Here is a 13,331-nt window from a genome sequence, read left to right on the forward strand (position 1 = left end):
AAATGCTATTAAAAGTGTTTTTGAATTTAATAAAAATTTAATAATATATTTGTGAGTCAGATATGTTTGAGCCTATTGGAAACACATTACAATAATGCCATTTTATATACGTGCATTTAAACGTTTTATTGTGTTTGTGTGTGTGTGTGTGTGTGTGTGTGTAATTAGTTATTAATGTAGATATGCCTGGTTTCTTTTCACCGTGATACACTTACATGTTTGGTGTTGGTAAGCAGAAAGCGTCCAGTTAAATGTGCCGTGGTTCTTTATGATGTGATGTTAAAAACTGTTAGACAGGAAGCCACAGCCATCACATGAGACGAGCTTGAGTGGCTGACGGTGTCTACACGCACTTCACGAATAGAGCATTCAGAGAGAAATGAGAGGCTTGTACTATTTTATTCTTTGGATATTTCCAATTTTCCCCTCCACAATACAGAATGTTATGCGTGAGTATGAATATGCTCTACATTTTTACATTTCAGCTCAGAGATATGAGTATAATCATATAATTTTAATTTGAAAAGAGTGACTGTTGATTATAATCACATTTACTCTGTTGTGACAGTTATATTGAAATGAATGTTTTTATAAATCTGTGAATAAGTGTTGTGATAAAGATTCTGATTGAATAATTAATTACAATATTTACCTCCCATGATATTGATGTGTTTGCAGCTGTGCCTTGTTATAAGGTTCCAGAAACCTGTATGGAGCAAGCTAACGTCCCATCGTGAGTTTTGTTATCCTGTTAATCTTGTAACAACCCAGCTAACAAAATATTTTCTAAGAAGATTTTGCTAACTGGCTTGACTAAAACACTTAGGGAACGTTCCATTTTACCATTTTGTAAACATTACAGGAAAGTTACTTTTAAATGTTACCTGAACCATCTGAAACTAATAAGTGTTAGTAATGTATATAATGTTTTGAGAATATTATAAAAGACCAGATAATTTTGAAGTCAAAGTTCTATTAATGTTACTAGAAAAGACTTGTGCATAACTTTGAAAGAATCTTTTTAGAATGTTAGACAAAGATCTGAGAACGTTCCGTTTGAAGTGAAAAGAAAGAAATTTTTAACTTTTTTTTGGAAGTCATAAATGTATGAAATGGACAGGTTGTTTTACTGTCATGTAATATTTTATAATGTTTTATAATATTTTCGAACAGGTGTATTGAAGATGGAATGAGAACTTGCGTATCTAAAACCCCTAGGACTCCAATTCCAAATTTTTTCTCTAGACCAGTTTCCTCAGAGGTAAGGTTCAAGACAGTGGTTACTGTCTGATTGACTAACTTTAAGACTAAAAAATTAAATAAAAACCCATGAAGCAAGAAGTAAAGTTCAAGTGTCAGCAACATAGCACTACAGGAAGATCATAAGGTCACACGCTGGATTGTGTGTCTTCACCTTTTTAACAGGAAATGTTTGATACAAAAAGAGGATATAAAATCTATGTCTCTGAAGAAGCATTAGAGAGGAGCAGCAGTAGACGGGAGAAAACTTATAAGGAAGTGAATTTGATTGTGTCTATTCTCAACGAGACTCTCTTCAAGGTCAGCAGCAGTTCAGACACCAAAGTACATCAAATTAATATATCTCTGTCCCTCAAAGCCTTCTTTGGGCAACATATGCATTTCATAACTCTGTGGTTTCTTCTTCGGTCTATTTGCTATTGTGGCGTTGACACAGAAGGGAAATGACTCACATGAGTCAAGCTCAATATTGCATGGGCAAAGTGTGTTAGGAGTTTGGCTTGGTGTGAAAGAAATTCGCAACCTTTCTCAACCCGTTCAACTCAGATTCATAAACATAACAAATAATCAGGTAAAATGCTTTCTCATCACACTATAATTGTAATTATAAACACTTTGTGGCTCTTGTGGACTTGTGCTGACGTCTTGCCTATTTTCACTTCTGTAAAAGTGTGCTTTTATTATTACAGAGTGCAAACGGAGTCTGTGTCTACTGGCATCTTGATAAAAATGGCAGAGGTCAGTATGGTTTTCACACCATCAAAAATAAACCTATATATAAACAAATGTACCGTCCTCTAGAATGGAGTTCGTTCTCAGATATTCTCAGTTACTTCTTTCAGAAACTGAAGTTAACGTCTACTGCTGTAATTGGCTAACTTAATCGCACAGTATCCATGCCCTTCTTTACCTCATGTTGTGTGTTTTGATGGCAAGCACTGTCTTAGAATCATACATTTAGATTTTCCATGTCATGACCCCTTTAAAATATTATGCTTTAATATTGGTTTAGGTCTTTAAGCCTAGACCCAACTGCTCCATTATTTTAATTCTGTTCAGGTTAAATGTTAATAAGGTTGATCAACAAGTTCTTTTGTCAGGGACCATTTGCTTAAAAACAACTTTTAGGGGTTTTGAGGTAAGGGTCTGTCTGCAGACATGCTCTTGCACTCTGAGGCTTGCACTCTAAGACACCTGTGCTTCCGAAAAGTGACGTCACTTGCATTATTTAATTATTTATTTTTACTGAATCTCTGATCATTTTACAAAAGTAGCCAGGTGGTGAAGACAAGAAAAAAATGACAGTGTCACTACGCCACATTCACTCTCTGCTACCTGTGACATCACTGCACGATCAAGGATCGTGCATGCTTCCAATGGAGACGAGACGCTGTATTGGTTAATAAAAACTAATTTAGTACCATAACGTACAGGGTCCTGCAAGTCACCTATAGGACCAAAAGACAGCAAATCTATGGCCACAGAACAGCAGAAAATGAACACAACGTGCAGAGTCTCTCATTAAGTGTTTTCCTTCCTTAAAAACAACAAACACTCAATATGGCTTAATGTATACTTAGTTAATACACTGTAAGCCATTTTAAGTGTTTATGATTTTCAGAAGAAAAAAAAATAATAATAAAAAAAAAAGATTGCAAGTAAAGTCATTTGCAGAAGCAAAGGTGACTGAGAGTGCAAGTCTAAGAGTGCAAGTGCATGTCCACAGCCTGACCATAGGGGTTTTGATAGGAACGGAAGAACAGGCTTATTTTCAACCACTTAATGGTTAATAGATTTTTTTTTTTTTTTTTTTTTTTTTTTTTTTTGAGCAATGAGGTTACCCAAGTCTGGTTATTCATGGAATGAAAGTTGTAAGTGTTGTGTTGTTGATGTCAGTGAGAACGAATGACCATGGGAACAACTCATATATTTTGTAACTGTCATGAGTGTGAGAACTGATGTCATATATTACAGTTTTCATTTGAACTGTTATTTTTATATTTTTTTGCATTGACTTGTTGCATTAGTGAATGTATGTTTGTCTGTTTGTCAGGTAACTGGAGTACTGATGGCTGTAATACTACCATCGACAGAGGAGACTTTGTGTGCAGTTGTAATCATCTGAGCTTTTTTGCAGTGCTCATTGTAAGCATATTTGTCATGTGATTCTCTTCAGTCAACTTTAATTGTTTTAAAATGTTCATTTAACATCTAACTTGGCTGTTTATTTGAATGTCCTCTTTTGTCCTTGGTGTTTCTGAAAGAATCCTGAAATTCCTGAAGAGTCCCATATTGTCCCTCTCAACTACATCTCATACATCGGCTCTGTCCTTTCAATAGTATTTACAGCCCTAATGATTGTTATGTTTCTTTGCATGAGGTAGGTTCATTTTTTAAATCAAATTTGATGCACTGTTTACCATTTCAGAATAAGGTCTGTGGTACAGATATAAACAGATACCCTGTAATATCTCTCACCATCTTCCCCACAGAAAAAAGCAATGTGACCATTCAGCCATCATTCATGTGCAGCTCTCAGGATCCCTTTTCTTGTTGCACACCTCGTTCTTGTGCAGTGTGTGGTTTTCAGGCCAGAGAGACATTGATTCAATGTGTCAAGCTCTAGGACTTCTTCTACACTGGTGCCTTTTAGCCACCTTCACTTGGACAGCCATTGAGGGCTTCCACCTGTACCTGCTGCTGGTGCGGGTCTTCAACATCTACATCAAGAGATACTTGCTTAAATTAAGTCTTGTGGGATGGGGTGAGTTCAAAATAAAATTTTTGTGTCAACTGTCACTATTTCAACAGTACTCAGCTAGGGCCCAATGATTGTGGTAAATGCGGATGAAATTGAGAAATCCAGTTTTAAAAATGTAATTTACTGTGTAACACGGAATGTCTCGAAATTTGGCAAAATTTGGATGAATAAATCAAAACGATGTGATGTGAATATTAAACCTCAGAAGGACTATTTAAAGATTGAGTTCAGTATATTAGACAGTAAACCATGTCTTAAAATGGAATAAGAAAACAGATAAAACAGATTTCATCCTGGACTCTCGTTCCAAAAAAGACAAACCTTGGCTAAATTTTGTAGGGTTTATTAACTCAAGACATTCATTAACCCTCATGTCATGCTTATGCTTTTGCACATGCCAAAATCTGTATAATTTGCTTAAATTAATATGAATATTAATCCAATCATTTTTTTTACATTGAAAACAGAAAAAAAGAAAACATTATTAATACTTTTTAATTGAATATTGGATCTCTGCATGTGGGCGGGAATTAAAACGCCACCTTCCCGCTGATTGGTCAACCAAACATGCCATGACCTTGCCATCATCAGTTGCTCTCCAGTTCTGTACAATAGAATAATAGTCCTCCACTGCTACATTTGTACTTTTTCTTAACATGTTTATTTCAACTCTATTTAATCTCTTTCTCTTCAAATAACCATGCTAACGAATGGCTTAAAACAAACCGTACCTGGGCAGAGCCTTACAAGGCTTCTGTGTAGGCATAAATTCAGCAACCTATGCAAGAATATATTATGTCATAAATAATAATCTGCACCAACTACCCCCTCACCTATATCATTGGCACATCTACTGTTTTATTTTGCTGACCAGTTATCAAAATTCAGTGTGGCAAAGCTGCACAACTTCTTAGACAGTGCAGAGTGAATGCATTTTGCACTGTAGTGAAGTGTATTATTTTAAGTGTATTGCTTTAAGTGTAAATACGCAGCAATCATAACTTTTGTTATAGACAATTCTCTGTGTTTATTATTGAATATTAACTAATATCACACAAAATGGTGTTTTATTTTCTTTGCCAGCTAAACTTCCAAAGCAAAGTCACAGAACGTTCCCGGTTACTTAACTGTAACCTTGTTCCCTGAGAAAGCGGAATGAGATGCTGCGTTGCTCAGCGCATTGGGAAATGTCTTATTCGTGACCAGCTGTGAATAATGTGTGTAACACGTCGATAGAATTGACCTGGTGGTGATATAGCCTCGGTTGATGGCGTCATCGGGGCGCGCGCCCACAACGCGTGGCTATAAATAGATACGCCACAGGTGCATCAACAGGATATTTTGTCTGAAGAGCAGTCCTGGGACATATTCAGTATGGCAATGCAGCGCAGCATCTCGTTCCGCTTTCTCAGAGAACAAGGTTACAGTTAAGTAACCAAGAACATTCCTTTTCGAAAGCTTCAGTCGTTGCTGCGCTGCTCAGCGCATTGGGAACGAGAATATCCATGCTGCCGTACTTGAAAAATGTCTGGACCCCTAAGGTTGTGCAGGTGTGCTATCAAACCACAAAAAAAAGGCCTTAGACATTAACTTGTGATGTTGACTCAAGGACATGAGAGCCCAGAGTAGCATGGACATCCAAACTATAAAATCTTATGAACGTGTGCGGAGAGGACCAACCTGCCGCATCACAAACCTGTTGTAAGAGGGCACCCCTTGCTAAAGCACTAGAGGAAGCGACCCTCCTTGTGAAGTGAGCTCTAAGACCTATAGGCGAAGCTTGACCGCGCACCTCATAAGCCAAAGCAATAGCATCCCTGACTCAATGAGACATGGTCTGCCTGGTGGCAGCTGCTCCACTGTTACCACCACCATAACTGACGAACAGCTGCTCTGACTAATGCCACTGGCTAGTGCAGTGGACGTAAGCCTGAAGAGCACGGACTGGACACATTCTATAAGATTTCTCCTGCTCCGGCGCAGTGAACGGCGGAGGGCAGAAGGCCTCTAGAATGACCGGATGTACAGCCGAAAACGGAACCTTAGGCAGGTATTCAGAATGAGGATGCAAAATCAATTTTACCCTACCTGGGGCAAAGTCTAAGTATGATGGTGAGACAGACAGAGCCTGCATATCCCCAATTCTCTTCAAAGAAGTTATTGCTATCCATGGATTTTGTGTACGTGCGGGGTGATAAGGCTAGGCCAAATGGTAGAACCTGAAATTGGTACGCTTCGCCCTCGAAAGCGAACCTCAGGAATTTCCTGTGTTGTGGCAAAATTTCTATATGAAAATATGGGTCCTTCAGATCGATCGTGGTGAACCAATCGCGATGCCGAATTTGCGACACGATCCATCTTGACGGTTAACATTTTGAACTTGAGCGCTTTCACTGTACGGTTCAAGCCTGGAACATCCAAGATTGGACGCAGTCCCCCACCCTTTTTGGGAACCAGGAAGTATCTGCTGTAATAGCCCGACTCTCTCCTTGGAAGAGGAACATATTCTATGGCCTCTTTACCCAGAAGTTTGTAGCTCCTGAGACAGTACCTGCATCAGCTCGGGTTTCACAGAAGTGGAGACCACGGCATTGAAACGTGGAGGATGACGAATAAAATGGATCCTGTATCCTATCCGTACTGTGCTCAGCACCCATGCAGAAATGCCCTGCAGAAGTTTCCACGCTGCCAGATTCTCTGAGAGTTGTACCAATTTTAATACTTCCTTTTGAGGGGATGTTAGATGTTCTGTGTCCTGAATGATGGCAGGAAACACTGGAACATCTAATTACTCGCTGGAAACCACCTCCCCCCGAATCACACAAAGTGGCGGGGATGGAGGAGTTTTGTGAGTCCTGATGTCTGGCCTGGGGAGAGTAGGTTTCGTGACCGAGGATGCAGACTCGGGCGAGAGATAGCTCGCAAGCGTCTCTTCAACCCGCGGCATCTCCGAATACCCCCGCGACTTCGCATCCACGATAGTTGAAAAAGTTAAAGCCGATGGCACAAAGATGTGGGAAGTATACGGTTTGCTCCATTACTTCGATAGCTCATCATGGAGGTCTTCAAAAAAGGGGAGAGACTGATGTTGTGGTCTCTCTCTCCTACCACCCGACAGAAACCTATCCTCTAGTTTACTACATTTGGGGTACATAAGCTGCAACCTGTCCACCTTATTATCCTCCTCATGAACCAAAGAAGCACCAGAGTGCGCTTCGAGATCACGAGAGAGTATGTGCGGATCTGGTGATACCGCAAGCGAAAGGGACGAGCCCGTCGCTCGTGCGTCAGGCAAATCAGCACGAGAGCCCTCCGATGAAAAGGTGGGTGCAGTCTGAAAATAGTTCAGACGAGCACAAAGCATCTTCACTGAGAGCAGTTCACAATGCTCGCACTCGCCCGTCTCTAAAGCCAGAATCGCGTGCTCTTCCCCCAAACAAACAAAACACTAAACATGTGTATCCAGCTCATACATAGGACGAGAGCATGGAGGAACACAACACATACCATTTCGTTGACTCATCCTACGAAGATCTGTCGCCGACGAGAAGAATCTTCTTGACGCACACATGCAAAGAATGATCTGAAGACAAAAGACCTGTTGATGCACCTGTGGCGTATCTAGTTACAGCCCCATATTGTGGGCGCGCGCGCCGATGACGTCATCAACCGAGGCTATATCACCACCGGGTCAATTCTATCGACGTGTTACACACATTATTCACAGCTGGTCACGAATATGCGCTGAGCAGCGCAGCATCGACTGAAGCTTTAGAAAGGGAACTGCTGTGCAACTAACTCTCATCATAGCGTGCATAGTGGTGTTTTGTTCCCGAATCAATGAATACTTTATCAGTCTTTAAACAGTGTGCATCAAGGGTGCATAGTTATTTTAGGGTTTTCATATATTTTTATAACTGAGAGTAGTGATATCATTTTAAAGGCTATTTAACATTAAAGGGATGGTACACTTTGAAATTAAATTTTGATAAGTTTTAGCTTACCTCAAGGGCATCCAAGATGTAGGTTTCTTTGTTTCCACAGTATTTCCCATTTTGATATTTTTAGGTCAAACCGTTCTTGTCTGATATACGATAAAAAACGATATAAACGATATAAGATCGTTTTCTTACACAAACCGCTCGTTTCGTGTATTAGGTCATCAATGTGTACTTATGATGGGGAATTGTTTTAATTTGGACTCCTCTGTGCATGCTCTTTGAGGTGGTGACCATAGACCTCCATTATATGAGTCACAGACAAGAATGGTTTGACCTAAAAATATCAAAATGGGAAATACTGCGGAAACAAAGAAACCTACATCTTGGATGTCCTTGAGGTAAGCTAAAACATACCAAAATTTTATTTGAAAGTGAACTATCCCTTTAACCCTAAAATTTGACAATTAAAAAATATTAATAGATTTTACTGTAAATGACATTGATATGAAATAATCTCATATCTTTACATATCCATATCATTTCAACTTCATCTCTTGTCCAAGACACAGAGAATTGTCTGAAACAAAAGTTATGCATTTACACCTAAATCGATACTGGTCTGCGCTCCACTACAGTGCAATATGCAATCACTCTTTGCTGTCCAGTGAGTCACGCAGCTAAGCACGTGCAAATGCTTAGTAATTTAATATTTATGAGATAAACAAATAATTTTTAGGTAGGTTGCTTAATGTAAAGGCTTTGCCCCAGTCTGGTTTGTGTCAATCCTTTTGGTAGCCTGGTTGTTTGAAAATAAAGACATGAAATATAGTTTAAGTAAATGCACTAAAAATCCGTACAAGTGTAGCAATGAAGGACTATTATTCTGTTGTGCAGAACTAGGAATCAACTGATGACTGCACGGTTTAATGTTTGGTTGACCAATCAGCTGGAAGGGGCGTTTAATTCATGCCCACATGCAGAGATTGTATATTCAAGCTGTTTATTTATTTATTTTATTTATTCTATCCCTAAACATAAAAAATAAACGCAATTAAATGATGACAGTTCTGGGGTGAACTGAACTTTAAATTTAATTACATTTAAGTTAAACATATATACGCTTGTTTTATTGTAGTAATCTTTTCCTTTAGGTGTACCCACCATTACAGTGATGATATGCGGTGTGACTAAAGTGTATGGCAAATATTACCTTTACAAGGATAAAGAAGGCTCAACTGTTACACCTCTGTAAGTTCAACCTATTCAAAAATTGCACTGCACTTTGACTTCATCATCTCTCAGGCCTGTAACAGGAGTGTTTTCATTGACTTCTTCTCGTTTAGATGCTGGATAAGCACACAGATAGGGAGCTACATTACTGTGAATGGTTACCTCGGGCTGGTGTTGCTCTTTAACATGGTTATGCTGGGGGTGGTGCTGATTAAGATGCACAAATTGAGATCACAAACTCTTCAGATTAAAGACCATCAGAGGAGGGCATGGAAAGAATGGGTGTCTATTCTCGGGCTCAGCTGTGTTCTGGGAGTGCCCTGGGTACTGGCTTTCTCCTCCCATGGCCCCATGAGTCTCCTTTCGCTCTATGTTTTCATCATTCTCAACAGTTTTCAGGGTAAGAATTTGTTAATAAGGTAAAGCATTTGTTAATGAGGTACAATCATGCATAACTGTCACTTTCATTAACAGGGTACATACTGCTGTCCCATGACTTAAAAAAAAATGTTGGAGTGAAATATGTTAGATATGTGAGACAAAACTTAGTATAGCATCATGAATAGTATAGCATTACAACATAATGTTTTAAAAATGTAAATAAGGTTTTACAGAGCTTTATTTACACATTTTGTACGTGTGTATATTTCACACTTTAAAATAAACTTCAAAATTTCTGTGAATTTCATGATAATTTAGTGGTGCTTCTAAGTAAGTGATAAAAAGTAATATGCCTTTTACAAAATGCACATAAAAAGTAGGGGTGGGCGATATGACCAAAATCTAATTTCATGGTGTGAGAAATTGTATTTTACGATAACGATATGTACCTCAATATAGCTATTTTTAATTTTTGTTTTTAAAAATTAAAACAAGATTAACATTAATTACGGACAGCAGCAAGTAAATAAGGCTGCTGTCCCTTTAAGACTGACTGCACAGATCCAATATACTGAAACACATCCGGTTTTCACTCAACTGTTTTACAATTATTTAACATATAACCGACTGTGTTGACTTGAAAACTCTAGTATCTACTCTACTCCCAATAAAAAGTACTTAAAACATTTGAAAGTAGTGCAAAAACCCAAATAAGTAAGCTGAGTATTGATGTGACAACCCCTAATTATGAATGACTTTCATGAGCTTTAGCATGCCCTCAAATGTCCAAAACAAGTTGGAAGTTGCTAAATGCAGGTTGATTTGTTGTTAAATGTGATGTCATTGCGCCAACATTTCATTATTTAACAAAACAAAACAGAATACACAATGCAGATTACTCGACGCAATGCGATTTTCTCTGAAATTAAATGCAATTAAAATGGTGAAAGCTTGTAAACACTTTAATATTTTTAAATGAATTTGTAACCTCTCTAGTTTATAACGTGACTTAAAAAACAAAACAATGATGATTACGTGAACTGACTGTCCATCTCAGAAAAAAAAAAACAATTTGAAATGTTCATTTAGATTTGTACATAAAAGTATTGAATTATAATTTATTTGTAAAAGTAATATAAACAATATTTCTATGATCAGATTTTTTTATACAATAGTGAATTAATTCAAGTTACACGTTTTTAAACAATTACATTTCATGTGTTTTCTCATTATTCTAAACCATTAGAGTTCTAAGCATGTACTGATACGTATGCTACACTGTAAAAGTCTATAACAACAGGACACAATGTGCTGTTTTCTGTATTAATCTTTCACATGTGTTTTACCTGTATTTTTAATAATGCATTGCATTTTGTTGTGTTTAAGAGATATGAAGAGAGTGTATCCTAACTGATCAACAATTATAGGTTCAATCTAATAACAAGGTGTAGGCCTAAAATGAATAGTTACTATTGATAAATTGCAACTAGCAGCCTAATTCACATGTAAATAGAGGATTTCTAGCAGTACACACCCCTAACCAGGCCGGATTCCTGTTCAGTGGTTTCCTCTTTTTTTGTGTAATTTAGAGGGAAAATTTGTGCTTTTTTTTAATGGCTTTTTCTTTTCTTTTTTTTTTTTATATGAGTCACATATTTTACAAATATCTAAATTTGTTCCTATGTGCTTTTTTGGGGGAAGTTGCTGAATCTAACAACAAAAATGTAATTACATTTTTTAAAATATTACTGCTCAAAACACGACACGCTGGCGGCACCTGCTGGTCAAAATGGTGTAAGTGCAACCAGAACTCAGACCAAATAGTCATAATGACACCTTTTACAGAATCTCATATTTAATAGGAATATTGATCTATAATTTCTGCCTGATTAACATGGTGTTTGTCCTGGTGTACTCTACAGAAGACATGTATGAAAATGATGCCCTGCTGTGTAACAAAAAGTCAAATTGCACCCATCACATTCATCTCTATGTGCTCTGTACAGGACATCAAAACTTAAAACTGTGGCATGTGGGGTCTCTGAGAAATTCTCTAAAATAAAATGTCTATGCCTAATACTGTATAGAAAATTATGAGTACAGTATTCCTGTCATGTCAGTGTGCGACATTCAGATGACTTCACAAAATATTTTTTTTTTGTATGTAAAACATGTTTAAATCATTATTAGGGCTAACTTGTCTATGCTAACCAGACAAATATTGACAGCTTAGATCCAGACCTATTACTACATGATGTTTCTTTACAGCCATCTGTAAAAGTGGTCATTTCTTAGATGTTATCAAATATTTTTCTTCAATTTATGGGATTATTTTTTTTATATCTTTTTACATTTATTATTGTTATTTTATTTTATTGCTAGAAAGTTATAATCATGTAGATATCATTATTCTTCACATGGACCATAAGTTAAAATAAAACTGTTCATATATTATAAGTTTGATCTTTTGAGATGGACAAACAACCTTTTCTGATAATAAAGCATGTCTTTTAAATAACCATTTGTAAAAAAAAAAAAAAAATGTTGACATCATTTATTATTATTATTATTAACTTCAATGCATATTTTAATCCTTTTGCATGAAGTGCCAGTAGTTTATTTATGGGATTTGTGTTTTTTGGCCGAAGCAGAAGCTCCTGATGAAAATGGCTCATCTGACATTCCTGTCCATTTCATCCTGTAGGTGTCTTTGTTTTCGCGTGGTTTTTGACTCTCACATGTCAAGCACGGAAAGAGGAACACAGCTCATCAAAAGGCACCATTCAGGTCAGCTTCAACAGTAATGAATATGTGACTACAAGATAATCAACAGCTGTTCGGTCACATCACGCAGTGGACTTCGAAGGTGGACCCTCCATTCTACATCATAACTTCTTTTTATTAATAATTTAGTCATTTGGTGTCTGCAGAACCCCGGGGACCACAATGCAATCTAAACGGAATCATATTTAGTGCAATGAAAAAAGTAAATAAATTTAAGAAACATTTATTTTGTGCTTTTTTCTTCAAACATATCGAGTAAATGGGTCTTTATGCAATCAAAAAATATTGCTTTATTTTTTTAAGGGTTTCGTTAAATTTAGGATTCTTTACTGTTAAATGAAAGTCTCTGTCCTGATAAAGTATTAACTTTCATGAGAGGGCTCTCTATGAGTCTATGTGCATTCAGGGATGCAATCTTGGCACCACCTAGGGTTCAGAAAAAAACAATTCATTATAGGTTATGTCCTTATAAGAATGGAATCTATTTTTCCATTATTTTACCCCCAATTAAAAAACAAATAAATTAATAAATAAAAATGTAACCTTGTACTAAAAGCAATGACAAACAAGACATATTTACTTTAAAAAATTTATGAAAATACCAATGTGAAAATTGAGATACAAAATCTTATCAATGGTAATATTATAAAAAGTAGATAAAAAAAAAGAAAGTGCACAAAAACTTCTTTACAGCATTAATTGTACAGACAGCTTTGAATAAATAGCATAAGTTAAAATGACAAATTAACTTAATGAAATGATCCGCTAAGGCCCGGTAAGGCACATTGACTGAGAATGTGCCACATTAATAGTTTAAAAAACATTTTTCCCTGAAATTTATCAACATCTTGTATTTGCTCTCATGCATTTTAAGAAGAGCTTGAAGTCAACAGTAATGCTGACGCAAAATATTGCTGGTGAATAAAAACAAACATTCATTCAAATAAGACACAGAAATACAACTGAAATCTAAA

At 36.9% G+C, this 13,331-nt stretch overlaps 1 protein-coding gene across 1 annotated transcript; it reads left to right on the top strand.

The window, feature by feature from the left end:
• The first annotated feature begins 207 nt into the window (after positions 1–207).
• On the top strand, positions 208–12,532 carry LOC132099078 (adhesion G protein-coupled receptor G3-like). Its single transcript, XM_059505517.1, has 12 exons — positions 208–449; positions 679–733; positions 1,174–1,261; positions 1,426–1,560; positions 1,697–1,831; positions 1,911–1,998; positions 3,314–3,405; positions 3,525–3,640; positions 3,753–4,024; positions 9,114–9,210; positions 9,306–9,592; positions 12,278–12,532. Exons 1-12 carry the CDS (start codon positions 380–382, stop codon positions 12,397–12,399), a joined length of 1,557 nt encoding a protein of 518 aa, XP_059361500.1. The 5' UTR covers positions 208–379; the 3' UTR covers positions 12,400–12,532.
• Positions 12,533–13,331: the final 799 nt, after the last annotated feature.

The sequence above is a fragment of the Carassius carassius genome, chromosome 2, assembly GCF_963082965.1.
Source record: "Carassius carassius chromosome 2, fCarCar2.1, whole genome shotgun sequence".
NCBI lineage: Eukaryota > Metazoa > Chordata > Actinopteri > Cypriniformes > Cyprinidae > Carassius > Carassius carassius.